Source organism: Amphibalanus amphitrite, unplaced genomic scaffold, assembly GCF_019059575.1.
Source record: "Amphibalanus amphitrite isolate SeventyFive unplaced genomic scaffold, NRLGWU_Aamphi_draft 000011F_arrow, whole genome shotgun sequence".
Classification (NCBI taxonomy): Eukaryota; Metazoa; Arthropoda; class Thecostraca; order Balanomorpha; family Balanidae; genus Amphibalanus; species Amphibalanus amphitrite.
In genome coordinates this window covers 178,712-192,685 of record NW_024881507.1, presented here as the reverse complement: position 1 = coordinate 192,685, position 13,974 = coordinate 178,712, and the positions used below count along the sequence as shown (strand labels likewise).

Below are 13,974 nucleotides of genomic sequence, written 5' to 3'. Positions count from 1 at the left end.
TAAATAATTTCTAATTAGAGGCGAATAATAAAACTGATAAAAAGGTAATGGTTATTTGCGAAGTGTACTGATGCTATGCGTGGGAGAAAGAACGAAGAACACTACCCTGTGTCGCTAGCTTAGTCGGTCATCCGCCTATAACCACTCTCGCAGTCTCGGTCGATACCATTTCGCATCGCACCGTAAAATCAGTAGGTCGGTTCACTGACAACTATGATCGCTATTCGTTCTGTTGTGAGCTGAACACTGCAACAACGTCGGGCAGATGAGACTTTTCGCGATATGCGCCACTTTTTGCTAACACATTCCACAAAGTCAAATTAAAGTCGAATGCAACGAAGCGAAAAAGGGCACTATATTATGACATCTGCATATTATGACATCGGCATAACGCAAAAAAAAAACAGAAGATGACATTCAGACATAGAAATCGGTATCAAAGTCACTAATTCAAATGGAAAGGTTTGAACGAAATCTTTGAGACCTGCGCTCGTTAACGACATGGGAGACTTGGATATATCGTAAAACTAAAAATAATGTTACGGACATGCCAACAGTCTGGTTGCGCTACGCAGAACCACAGCCGATAACACATTATTCGGCATACCGAATCATCGAGGGCCTCCTGACTCCTGAGTCCAGCCTACCACTTACCAGACATTAAACTTGGATCAGCAGCCGTCGCGACAATCAATAGTCAAACACTTTCCTGAGCACAGCTGCGCTGGAAATTTCTCCACCCATCGTCATCTTGAGATCCTACTAACAAAAGTATCAACAAGAACCTTTTTCCAAGTGGCGTAAGTGGGCGCCACACACGGCCACTGCCTATCACATGTCCCGTCCGGCGGTGGATCACAGCGGCGGGCTGAGGGCCTCCTCCATGGCGCGCACGGCCCGCTCGCAGGCCGGCAGCTCGGCGTCGGTGGCGTCCTGCAGCGCGCCGAGCAGGTCCTGCAGCCGCAGCCGCAGCTGGTGACGCCGCTGCTCCGGCGGACCGCCCCAGGACGGCCGCAGCGCGCCGGCCGACGCCGGGAAGTACTTGGCCATCGTCAGAGGAGCGCTGGCGTTCCTCTCCGGCGCCGGCTGGTTCCACTTCTCAGAGAACTCCATCAGCTTGGCCACCGCCCTGTCGAACAGACGGCAGGGACCTGAGATGGGGCTGGGCTGGGACTCCTACGGACGAATTGATGCGCACAGGAATATTACTACTCGTAAAAAGCGAAAAGATGTGCTATTTATGTTCTAACCCGTACAAATTCACTTGTAACGTAGATAAGAATCCACCGATATCTGACCAAATCAATCCACACTGCCACACCCCGCTAGCCCATACTCGTAACTCACCGATCGACGCAGCGTTCGGCGGAGCCGAGGAACTCTGCGGCCACGGCGGCGTGCAGTACCTGGGCGGCGCTGTGAGAGGGCACCACCACGCCCCGCCGAAACACCGACTGCCACTCCTCCAGCAGACCCTTGCGGATCCACTTCCTGAGGACGCAGCACAGAACACGCAGATTTCACTGAGAGGCCGGGAATGGTATGTATAAAAAAAAAATAGAACAGTTGAAGCTGGCACTGGGCGTCGAATATTGGTCAAAAGTGTTTGTAAATTGTTCGATAGGTATAAGAAAAAAACAAGATTCGAACAATTAATTAAGCAACGGCAGCAATGTGAAAGATTTAAATCCGGTGCCCATTCATCCAAAAATATATCGGGAGGAAGAAGTTTTCAACACATAGCCCATATCAACGCCCATGGAATGGATGAACGGATCCCGTCCACCCAATATCTACTCACTCTTCCAGGTATGCGCCAAAGCGCTGCGTGTCGGGCCGCGTCTGCAGCTGGCGCGCCAGGTGTGCGGCGGTCCGGTAGACGGCGCGCCGGACGCCCACCTCGTCCGCCGGCGCACCGCCGCCATCCGGCTGCTCCTCGCGGCCAGTGAGTGTCATCAGCCGCGAGACGGCCGTCCACACCACCTGCCGACGGGACGGGTCCTGCCGGACGACGGACGGCAGCAGTGAGCACGGGAAATTTATGCGGGCAACAAGCTAAATACAATGAGCAGAGCATGAACACACACAATATCAAAACCCCATGAGTACTGTCCGGAAACAAGGCCTTTAACAGACAGATGAGCACCAGCTTGGCCATAATATGGTCAGCATGGATATTGGATATCTAGTCGGCCTGTGGTCACCTCCCTCACACGTGTGTGTATCCCGCCTATCCGCGGCATCCACTCACCTTGACGTGTTTGATGAGCATGGTGGAGAGTGTGGCGCGCGCCCTGGCCTGGTCGAGCAGCCGCGTCGGCCGCTGACCGGTGGCCTCGCACCAGACCTGGTGGAACTCGGAGTACTTGTCGGCCACGAAGTACCGCGGCGCCGGCAGCGGAGCTTCCAGCTGCTGCTCGGAGAGCTGCGCCAGCGCCAGCACCAGCTGCTGCGCCAGCTCCCCGCCGGGCACGGCGCTGCTCAGCAGCCAGGCCACCGGCCGCGGCGCGTCCCCGTCCCCGCGGAACGCGTACAGCGCGAGCAGCCGGCACCGGCGGCCTGTGAGCGGCGCAGAGCGCAGGGGTTATCAACAGCGACCTCTGGACACCGGGGCAGCCTGCGGTACTTATAAGTGAAAGCGAGCTGAAATTTAACTAGGTGGATAGGCTGTTCGCCATGACATGTAAAATTAATTTTATCCATTTCAAATCTGAATAATTTCCTGCTCGTAAATAACCTCTCGTGTTTTAAAAGCTAAATTAATGTCATTCAAACCCTGGACGAAAACTGCATCAAACTGCAGTAAATCAAACGAGGAGACGCCCAGTCGCTCCGTTGCCCGTCTCCCGCACCCCTACCTCCCCCCCCCCTGTCCGTGTTTCTCACCTTTGGGCGGCGTGTCGGTAACATCCATCATCAGCACCCCTCCGGGGCCGAGCTGGTGCAGCAGCTCCAGCTGACGGTCCGTGGTGAAGGCGAACACAAAGTCGCACTCGTGCAGGCCCTCCATCACGTCACCCACCTCCTTGTGGAACAGCACGTGAGCCTGCCGAGAACACATGGTGAGGGAGTGGGAGTTGCGGGTATAGGGCTGTTTTACACAGTTGCCAATGGATTTTAGAAATTTGCGCTAAAACTGACTCACAGCTATCACAGAGAGGGCAGCGAATAAGTAAATACAGACAGTACAAATGACTCATCATGTTTGTGAATTTCACCGCACCGGTAAATGAAACTCACTCTCCTTATGCGTAAAACGCAATGCGATTCCCTTCGTCCCATGGTCACTCTGCCACTCCTCTCATACAGTCCCTAGAACATCCCATCAGCCGCCCCAGCTGTGACCTACCCGACCCGCGGCCAGCCACTTCAGCTGTGACCTACCTCTCCGGTCACTGGACAGCCGCCCCAGCTGTACCTACCCCTTCGTTGTCGGCCAGCCGTTCAGCCACCGTGGTAAGCGCCGGGAGCGGGCCCTCCTCGGTCTCCGGATCGGGCCGCAGCCGCTCCGATGGTATGCCCAGTCGGTGGGCCACCTTGTACACGTGCTGTCGGCGCAGACGGAACATGGCGTTCAGCGGCGACGGGTCGTCGAGCACGGAGCGGCGCACGGCGCGCATGATCCGCTCCAGGCTCCAGCCGGCGCGCAGCGTCTCTGGAAGGGACGGAAGGGCGTCAGTCGGCGGTACAGGGACAGAGGGCGCTGGGGTGGCGGTGCGCAGACACCATGTCTGCAGCCTTATGTCTATGGCGCGCGTGCTTTGTTAAATATCGATGCCAGTTGCCACTGTGTGCCGACTGCAGATCATAAGTACTAAGCTAAATCATTCTTCGCAGTACCCATGGCAAAGCTCAATCCAAACCCCCCACTATGGAGGAATCAATGAACTCGAAACTTACCCATTAAATTGGCACTATTTGGAAAAAGGACGAAAAGCAAAACGAAAGAAGGCAAGTTTACGATAAGCTCGGAGAAAATGATACCATTGCTAGGGGAAGTACACTATTTAGTCAGCTCATTTAGCCAGCGGAGCGGCTGGGTCCGGCCGTCGCTCACCCTCGAGGAAGCGTCGGGTGGTCTCTGGCAGCGGCTCCTTGGTCCTGGCGGCCGCCGACTCGTCCAGCCGGTGCCCGTAGTGGGTAGTGTTGACGGTCACGGTCACCGGGCCGTCGCTCTCGGGCCTGCACGCGCGCACGTACGAGGTGCAGATGACGCGGGTGGCGGCCGGCGGTCCGGGCGGCCGTCCGCGGCGGCCCGACGTCCGGCGGAGCCTCCAGCCGCCCCGGCGCTGACTGGCCGGCGGCTCGGCGCCCGGACAGGTCAGTCGCAGCTGAATCAGCTCGCCGGAGTCGGACACCTGACGCTGCAGGCGCCGGTACCGCGTGCCCGTCTCATACTCAAAGTCGCTCTGCCACGCCGTCATCTCTGCCAGAGAACAGGAGACCAGTGTGAACAAGGCTTACCGATCAATTATTCCTCATCATTGGCATAATTTTCGGAAGAAGTGTCGCCTTTTAAGTTTTGTATGTTTTTTTATAAATATCTGGATTACATGGTAGTAGACAGAAATTACACAGACAGACTGCAAACAACCGTCAACAATAGCGATCAATCGCGATTTTTAACCATTGAATATTCCACAACGAACACAACTGTGATAGCTGGTAAAATAATGGAACTGTGTGGCTCACCGTCCCAGTCCTTGAAGATGAGTTTCACTACGTCCATCTGGATGTTGTGCTGCTGGGTCAGGTGCTTGCAGAGCGTCTTACAGTGCGAGGTCGTGAAATCGCACCCCACCTCCGCGCAGCGCAGACTATCCCGCGTTTTCTGGCCGACAGGGAAAGGACAGTAGCTGATTATTAAAGTGGAAGGGTGTCTGTTCACATTTCAGATAGGAAGATGACATGACACTGACATAAAATGTATGAGCAATCTTCTATGAAAATCTTCGTAACTGCCTAAAAATTCGTTATGTCCGTGAAACTCACCACTGCCACGCTATCGCTGTGGTACGTGCGTTGATGCGCCTTCAAACTGGCCTTGTTCTTGTAGCGACAGCCGCACAAATCGCAGGGCTCCGGCTGCGGGAGAAAAGATAAGCATAAATTTTAAAAAAAAGATTCCACATCGATTAGAGTTGCTAGCAAGATTGCGAGCTGATGTACCTCGAGTTAAACCGAATTGTATCGACAGCTGTCCGCCACTGGACGTCTGCCGCAGCTGCGTACCTTGCTCATGTCGACGGCTCGCTTCCTGACGAGGCGGCAGATGGTGCTGGACGGACCGTCCGCGCCGGCGCCCGCTGAGGTGCCCGGCGGAGCGCCGTCTGACGGTCCGCTGTCCGCGGAGGTGCCCGGCCGGGCGCCGTCCGACGGTCCGCCGTCCGCGGAGGTGCTCGGCTGAGCGCCTTCCGACGGTCCGGCGCCGGCGTGGGACAGTGCCGAGCGACTGAACGCCTCGGCCGTCTCCATCAGCAGCGGGTCGGTGACGATGCTGCCCTGGTCTGAGGACGGAGCCAAGGCTGTCACTGAAGCTGTCACGTGAGGAGTGGTGGGAACAGGTGGGACCAGCATGGGGGCTGCACAGATGCCATTGTTCTTTTTTTAGGAAACATTCTTCTTTTTGGGAAGACTTCATTCTCCAGAGAACTCCGAGCACACAATTAATATAAAGTTGTTGAATGTTTATCAATAAACGCATCCACAACAGCTTAGGGTTTAGTTTACTGACCCTAAGCTGCTAGTTTAGCTTAGGTTCAGTTTAGTTTACAGCTTAATAATACACAAAAAGTCAAGAAATACACATAAATACACATAGGAAATACACATAAGTCAAGTAGGTACATATCTGAATGTCAGCGATGAATCATCTCATTTTTCCTCAGCTATTCAGCACTACACTACATCTAAAAAAATATATCAAAAGTGTGTATCATAATACTATTGCCTCCCTGAGGCCTGAAGTAGCAACATCTCAGCTATGAAAAGGATCAGGGTTATGCTTCATCAATGATGACTCACCACCAACTTCCTCTGCTGGCACTAGCCCAATAGGGACAATGGTCCCATCAGGCTGCTGTGCAAACTTAACAAATGCCATCCTTGAGGTATCAGCCTCCACAGTTTCAGCATCTTGCTGCTGGTCCTCAGATGTATATTCCTCCACCTCATCCACAAAGGCAACTTCATCATCTTCACCTATCATTACATCATCATCACCTCTCAGGACCTGTATAGTGTTACTATTACCATCATCTGATATAAAAAATGACTGGACATCACCACACTGCATATCCATGATACTTGCTCAACAATCTGAAAACAAAATGGTAAATTTCACTTTGATTTGGAAAAGTTGCAGATGGATGATGGATCAGAGTGGAGCACATCAACATATATTCATAATTCATATATATGTAGCTAAGGAATTGGGCATAAATGTCAGGTAATACAAAAGTGACAACAAAACCATGACACAGGAGTTCAGAAATTGTCAAAAAGCAGGCTAAACTAGTAACTAAATCCTAAGCAGCAGCCAGTTCCAATTCCCAAGATATATGTATTGGTAAATGTCAAGATAAAGTCCTAAGAAGATTTCAAGGATAATTTTTCACATTATATTATTTGACATCCTGAATCCAAAAATGATACTTACATGTCTTGCAAATATAAGGAAAAAACATAATCAAACCTGGCCTAATCTTACCTACTTACTTACAACCTACAACCTACAAACCTACAACCTACAACCCTACCAACCTACAACCCTACCAACCTACAACCTAAAACATACAAACCTACAACCTAACCTGACCCCTACAAACTAAAATTTCCGCTGTTTCATATTTGTATTAACAGCTCCACAATTGTAGATCTGACCTTATGTTGACAAATATTGATATGGTATTGAAGATGAATAATTTATTTTTGATTGGTGGGATTTATATGATGTGAAAATGTCATCTGTTAACTTGGGCACAGTTGACTATCACCATAGCTCTGTTCGCCCCGTTTATTTATCAGCAGGCTGCGAGCATGCTGTTACTTCTTGGCTTCTCATTGGTCGAATTCAAGTGGTCTATTCGTTAGACCAATGAGAGGCCAAGAAGCGCCAGCAATAACTTCCTTATATGGGAAAAACCGACAGCACGCTTATACAAAAACAGCGAGCGAACAGGGCCCATGGTGTCCTGTCTGCTAGCAATTCAAAAGTAAACATCAATATCTTCCACAGTCAGGACATAAAATTTGTGAGGGTAGTAGGAAGTAGAAGCCTGCAAACAGTAACAAGTCTACATATTTTGCATGGTAAAATTAGGCTGAAGCCATCTGAGACTGACCATAACTGGCTTTGCTAGGCATGATCACAATCTGCATCGGACGGATTCAGGACAGTGACACTGACTGCGCAACCTCTTCTCAGTGTGAGTTTTGGCTTTGAAATAGGTAACGATAGTACATCACTTTCATGCCAATTCATTGAACTTTTTAAGGTGGGAGGCTGGAGGGTCCCTTCAACATACAAAAAAGGCAAGGATGAGGAGCTCGTTCTACCCATCACCATCATTAACAAAAATCAAAATTATTAAAAATCAATTGACAAGCAAACACACAGCGCGCACAACCGAACCAAACTAGGCAACAATAGACGCGTTTACATAGGGTTTGTTGCAAGCTTATATCTCCGTCCGTGATGTTGCAAAAGATGCCAATGGTGCTGAACAATTTACAAAATGATTATCGCCAAATTAACGAGCTAAAGCCTCGTCAAATATGCCATGTAAGCCGGGTTTATGACATCGAACATTTCAATTATTGCTTATTATACATTTAAGTCAAACTAATTCACCTATATTGAGCAAACAGAAATAAATAACCACATTTACAATTAGTCCACCGAATTTTTTTGCTCAGTATTTGCCAAGGCTCTAAATAGCTCATACGGCTCATACCCTGCTAAATAGTTTTTTTTTTTAGTGGCCCTAACTTACGATAAACCCCGCGTTCGATGTCTCTCGGACGACGAAGATTCTACGTCGTCCGGCCAATCAGAGGGGGCTCGGCTACGGTTATGGAACGTGATTGGCCGGAAGGCGTAGAATCTTCGTCGTCCGAGAGACATCGAATGCGGGAAAATTCGCGTGGCGCGAATTTGAAGCTGGCTTCAAGCACGGAATATATAGGATGAGAAGACGATTTTGAATAGTTCAGTTTGCTTAAATAAATTTTTTTTTGCGATGTATATATTACTTTTATTCTCAAAATGATCAGAAAGGAAAACAAAACACGCCGATCAAATTGAAATTTAAAGATGCATAGACTCGCACGAAGTTGTAGACAAAAACAGCGCATTTGATATAAGCTGTCTGCAAGCGGCACGAGTTCAGTGAGCGGCACGCAAGCGGATTTGCTGGAAGTTTTGTCTCTACGCTCAGGCTGCATTCCTAGCATTCTTCTACAAGGGACGCATTCCTCCACGAGGGACTCTTTTCAGAATCAGAAAAATATCTTTGCTAGGGTGATCGCTGGGGCGTAAAAGCTCCTGATTTATGCTTGTCTAAGCTCAAGCTACAAAACTGCTATTCCAGCTCAAAACTCTCGTGGGCACAAGGATAAATGGTATTTCCATTGTCCAAGGGCTGCGAAGTCGATGGATTTACGCTGACTCCGATTTTGACTCTAACTTCGGCTTTCAAAACTCCGACTCCAGACAGAACTGTCGACTTTGAACCGACTCCAACTCCCTCCGACTCACTCCGCCCAGAGTGGCGGAACACCTTCATGCCCTTTTTGGTCCCATTCTCATGCAACGCCCGTAGGGCTAATGTTAATGTCAAAATCAAGGGGGCACGGTGCCCCGGTGCCCCCCCCCCCGTCCTGCCGCCTATGACTCCACCTACACAACCCTGCCATGTCTGCGAAGTCGATGGATTTTCGATGACTCCGACTCTGACTCCGGTTTCGGTTCCCCAAATCGACTCCGAGTCCGACTCCTTCTCGGATCAGAACTTTCGACTCCGACCGACTCCGACTAGCCGACTCCGCAGCCCTGGGTGTGTTCAAACAGCAATGTGCTGAAAGTACCTTTTTGTTCCTACTTAGGTATAAATGATGGATGCAGTTTACAAATTGCATAAGTATTCCATGTTGTTCTTTTGGGTGTTACTTTAAGATAGGTACCTACCTACCATAAGCGTAACTTTATATCTCTTTGTGGGTGCTCAAGCACCCCCAATCCTGAGCTCAGCACCCCCTGCCTTCTTAAAGCACCCCCAGCCTCCTCAAAACATTCCCAGCTGACTCAAGGCCCTCAATAATCAGAATGTCCATCTCCTAGTACTGTAATGAGCCCAGTGAATCATGCAAATACCTACTATGCTTACTCAATTCAGTGACTAAGATAATATACATTGAATAAATCACCACAACTTAAGATGCATGATATTTGTGTTAACCCTCGCATGTGTAGGGTGGGGGGTCGGATGGACCCCCCCCCCCATGGTTTTTCGCGAAAAACTCGCGTAAAAAGCGGCCGATCGCGACGAAACTTTCAGTACCCTCGCATTGATCAATTTTACACCTACCCTGAAAATTCATGACCCTGACCCAAATGACCTTTGACCTGTGACCTCTTTTCCGAGACCATGTTTGGCCGGAATCGCGATTTCGCGTATGTCGGCTCGCACTAGCCGCGTGTTTGCAAGCTTTTCGTGGTTTCAAACGTTCAAACATGTGATTTGATGTTACTCCCGTGTGTGTCAAGGTCAGCTGAAGGTCAGGTCAGGTCATTGACCTTTGGTGACCTCGGGTGACCTCGGTTCACTTTTTCGAGTTTTACATATTTCTAGGCTAGTTTTTGGAGCTGAATTCGAATTTAGCAACCATTTGAACATTTACGAAGTAGTTTTGGTGCCTTCGTAACATGTTACGAAGCTGTCAGAGGCGGTTGACACGTACTGCGAATACCCGTCACGACGCCTAATGGTTGACCTGACCTGACCTGACCCGACTTGGTCTAAATGCTTAAAGACATCATCTGTGATCAAAACTAACACGATATTCGTGATCAGCACCCCGAAAAACCCCTTAGCAGCCACACTTTACGACTTTCTAATAGGTCCCGACTTTGGGTCATTGACCTGACCTGGAAGGTCAACCAATGACCTAGGACCTTAAAATTGGGTATCATCGGCTTCCTCTCGTCACGGGCAACACGCTCGTTTTTTCCGCGAAGCTCTAGTTCGATCAGGGGCCAAACGGCAAGGGGGGGTCCAACCGACCCCTCCCCCCTACACATTAGAAGCTGGAAAACGCCGCACACATGCGAGGGTTAACATTACATCTGATATTATCAGGGGCCCGCGAACGATTTTCCAGAATTGGAGGATCAAAAGCATGCGATAGCATGCTTTTGCATCCGGAAATTCCCATTGGTGGGTCGCTGAAGAAAAGTTCGGCCAAGCCTGTTTGTCAGTATGTGAGTGAGTATGTGAGTGAGTATGTGAGTTTGTCCAAGCTTTTCTGGACCTGGAGTCAAAATGGGTGGACCGATCGGGACGAAAGTGGGACCGTTCGACTCGTCTCCGGCGAGGTAAACTTTTGGTACTGGCCTCGGTTCGCTCAGTGCTTCGTGGCACATGCTATTCCGCTTCAAAGTTTCGGTGACACGAAATTTTTTGTCAAGGCTACAGGTCAACCCGAGGTCACGGACAAAGCCACACTGGCGGGACACATCGGTAACACCTTGAACCAGTTTCCAGGGGGGTCACCGTCTGCGAGGGGTGCAGGCTGCACGTGCTGGGGGCGGAAAACCGTTTTGACGTGAGGTCCTCTGGCTCAAAGAAATTTTGAGCTATCAACCTCAAAATCGGTTCAATGGTAGTCTCAGGCAAGGCCTCCAAAATAGTGCACATTTGGTTGAGCTAAACTCTGTGGTGCATGAGCTATGTACTTGCAAGCCGATTGCACCCCTTCGTGCGTTGCCACGCCTGCAGGGTAAACGGCCGCTCTAACTGGTTCAAAACTTGCAGGTCATAAGAAGAATACATTGGGTCATAACATTCCGGCGAGATAATATCCGAGGGGTGCAAGCTGCGCGTGCGGGGGGCGGATAACGGTTTTGACTAGGGATCCTCTGATCCCGGGAAACGTCGATCTAGCGACACAAAAGTCGGTACACTGATAGAACTAGACACACGCTACATGATGTTATGAAAATGACTGCACTGGGGTGCCTGGGACATGAACTATGCACGTGCAGTTAATTCATACCATACTGTAGGTAGATATCCGCACCAATCTCACGTGCTTCGAAGCATTTTTGGGATGTTTCGTTTGGTTTCAGGTTCAGTCCAAGCTCAGTCTGGGTTTCGGTGGTTTGGCCCGGTGTGTGCCCTCAGTACCGTTCCTCCAATTCTGGCCCAAGGCAACGCAAGAGCGCTGCCGGCATCTAGTTAAGTTGGGGGGGGGGGGGCGAGCCTAAAATACCTGACATGATGCATATGAAACAGTGGCATAGCTAGGGGTCTAAGGGGACACGTACCCCCTCCCCCCATCGAGTTCAAAGGGACCCTCGGGTCCGAGAGGCCCTGCGGCGCCATTTGACCGCTGAGGGTTAACGATGGCCATATTTCTACTCAGAAGGGCTCCGTGGGGCTCGTTAGAGCACCTCATGGGCCCTAAATAGCCACACTAAGGTCTCCATAAGGGCCCCACGCCGACTTCTGAGGGCCTCTTGCGGCTTTTAAGGACACCTCGGTGGTCTCCAAAGGCCCGTTAAGCCTGAAACAGACTCTTTCCGCAGTCAGGAAATCGCATGCGAGAGCCTATTCAAATACATGGAAGCACGCTCGCATCAATCGCACGCACCTCCCGCGAGCGATTGATGCGAGAGGAATTACAATGTATTTGAATAGGCTCTTGCATGCGATTTCCTGAACGCGGAAAGAGTCTGCTTCAGCCTTTACTGGCCTCTGAGAGGTCTTACCGGCCTATGAGGGGACAGTTCTAGGGGCATTTCCCACCTGTGATGGTCCCACACTTATTTTTCTGAGGGCCCCATAACGGCAACTATGGGGCCCTCCTCGGTGCCTATGAGGGCCCACACCGGTGTCTCTGAGGGTTTCACACCCCCAACTCCGAGTGCCTACACCAGTGCCTATTAAAGCCCTATATCGGCGGCTCTGAGGACCCAACCAACACCTGCGCATCTAAAGGCCACCCACTGATGACTTGAGGGCTCCACAACGGTGACCCTGAGGGCCCCACCGGCTTTTGACAGTACCATGCCGGTCTCTTAGGACCCCGCAGGACTTCTTCTGCCGGCCTAAGGCAATGTCCCAAAATTTGTCGATTTGGGTGGGAAACGACATCCAAATGAAATTAATTTTCCACTCTCACCACCAATTTTTAAGAACAATTTTCCACTCCCAACCAAGAAAACCTAGATTTTTACCTATAGAAAGAGCAGTTGTGTGGATGCCCGGTTCGGACCATTAGTTCCGGAGATAACAGGGGGGTAAAATTTAGCCCCCCAGCCCCGCGCGTTCGGCTGGAGACCCCAGCCCCGCGCGGGTTAATGCATTAGGTGAGCCAAAATTGTTTTAGAGTGGCGCTATAAAAACAAGCTCTCGAACCGATTTAACATCATTTCTTGCATGATGCCTGATGGCTACAGTAAAAAAGAACAGTTAAAAAAAAAACTACGAAAACTATGGCATGCCTTTCTGAAAGCTATTGAGCACCCCCAATGATTTTTGGAAAACTACACCCATGCTACCTACCTATACATCGCTAAGCTTGGTAAGGTTTTCATGGTAGACACTATATGGTAACTAGACAGTAGTGAGTAGACACTATATCATCTAGCAGATTCACTACCGAGAACCGACTATACCGAGACCGCGCCAGATGGGATCAGGGATTATAAATGGTTCTAGATTTGGCTTAGCTCATCACCAACATGGGAGATCAGCAGCAGTAAAAAGCTTCTGAGCGGGTACCTATGTCTATGATGGGTATGGCCGAGGAGTGGCGTGTGAATATGATAAAGGGGAAAAGATATGACGCCCACCCTCATGCCCATGTGGGCTGTGGCGCCTCTCCCCGGCCATGCATGCCGCTGAGCTACTCATTGGTATTTCCCTGGCTCTTGCGTTCTTGCCACCCGAGTACCTATTCCTTCCAGCTATCGGCCTTTAGAGTTCAGTGCCCTCTTGTGTGAGTCGTGCCATAGGTATCCAATCTCGTGCACCATCTAAAATAAGCATGCCCATTTTGCCCCAAGTCTGAGCCAGACACTGATAACATTGTCTTTTAAAAGCATAGGTCATGCTATGTTTTAGGGCCTTGGGTCATGCTGCATCATGGCGCGGGAACTACTTTCAGACTGGGGGGGGGGGGGCACACCATAATGGAGATGAACCTAGGGTACCCCCAAATCTAGTTTTCTCACCGGTTTTAGGCCACTTATTTTTCATCCCTTGGCTTTTTCAACAAAAAAGAAAAAACATTTGCAAAAAAGTGCGGTATTTCGTCTCAAAGTTGCGGGGGCCCCCCACGGCCCTAGAGTTGGGGGGGGGGGGGGGGGGGCAAGCTGCCCCCACTGCCCCCCGGCTCCCGCGCCTATGTGCCGCATGCTGCATATTTTACGCGCCGCTACCTTGAAATTTTTGCTGGGGTCGTAAAACGGCTGTTCCGTCAAAGCGTGGAATATGTCGATTGTACAAAAAAAAGATAAACTTTAACGGTTTTATCAGCATCTTATCATTTTTTGATAAATACGTATTCAATTATGCATTTGTTTACCAACTATCGTGTAGTTTACACCGGGCACCAAAGATATAAAACCCTGGGCTGGCAACTACGCATGCATGGGCTGGGTTCGTACGTACCAATGAAAAGCCGCCACTCTAGTGACGTCACAGGTGACGTTCGTCGCCCGCCGGCCGCGGGCCGCGGCAGATGGCGCTC

At 50.3% G+C, this 13,974-nt stretch overlaps 1 protein-coding gene across 1 annotated transcript; it reads right to left on the bottom strand.

Moving 5' to 3' along the window:
- Positions 1-334: 334 nt before the first annotated feature.
- Positions 335-6,319, bottom strand: LOC122381523. The gene is made up of 11 exons (XM_043365790.1): positions 6,025-6,319; positions 5,233-5,507; positions 4,993-5,085; positions 4,693-4,831; positions 4,058-4,426; positions 3,423-3,655; positions 2,887-3,046; positions 2,252-2,559; positions 1,802-2,001; positions 1,348-1,491; positions 335-1,129 (listed from the first exon to the last, which is right to left on the bottom strand). The coding sequence occupies exons 1-11, from the start codon at positions 6,299-6,301 to the stop codon at positions 856-858; spliced, it is 2,472 nt and encodes an 823-aa protein (XP_043221725.1). The 5' UTR covers positions 6,302-6,319; the 3' UTR covers positions 335-855.
- Between the last annotated feature and the right edge of the window lie 7,655 nt (positions 6,320-13,974).

Bases quoted from the DNA above. Each gene is read 5' to 3' on its own strand.
- LOC122381523 (XM_043365790.1), bottom strand. From the start codon at position 6,301: ATGGATATGCAGTGTGGTGATGTCCAGTCATTTTTTATATCAGATGAT. The intron at 3,047-3,422 runs GTAGGTACAGCT...TGTTCTCGGCAG, and splicing joins GGCTGGCCGACAACGAAGGG to GCTCACGTGCTGTTCCACAA. The intron at 1,130-1,347 runs GTGAGTTACGAG...TCTGTTCGACAG, and splicing joins GCCGAACGCTGCGTCGATCG to GGCGGTGGCCAAGCTGATGG.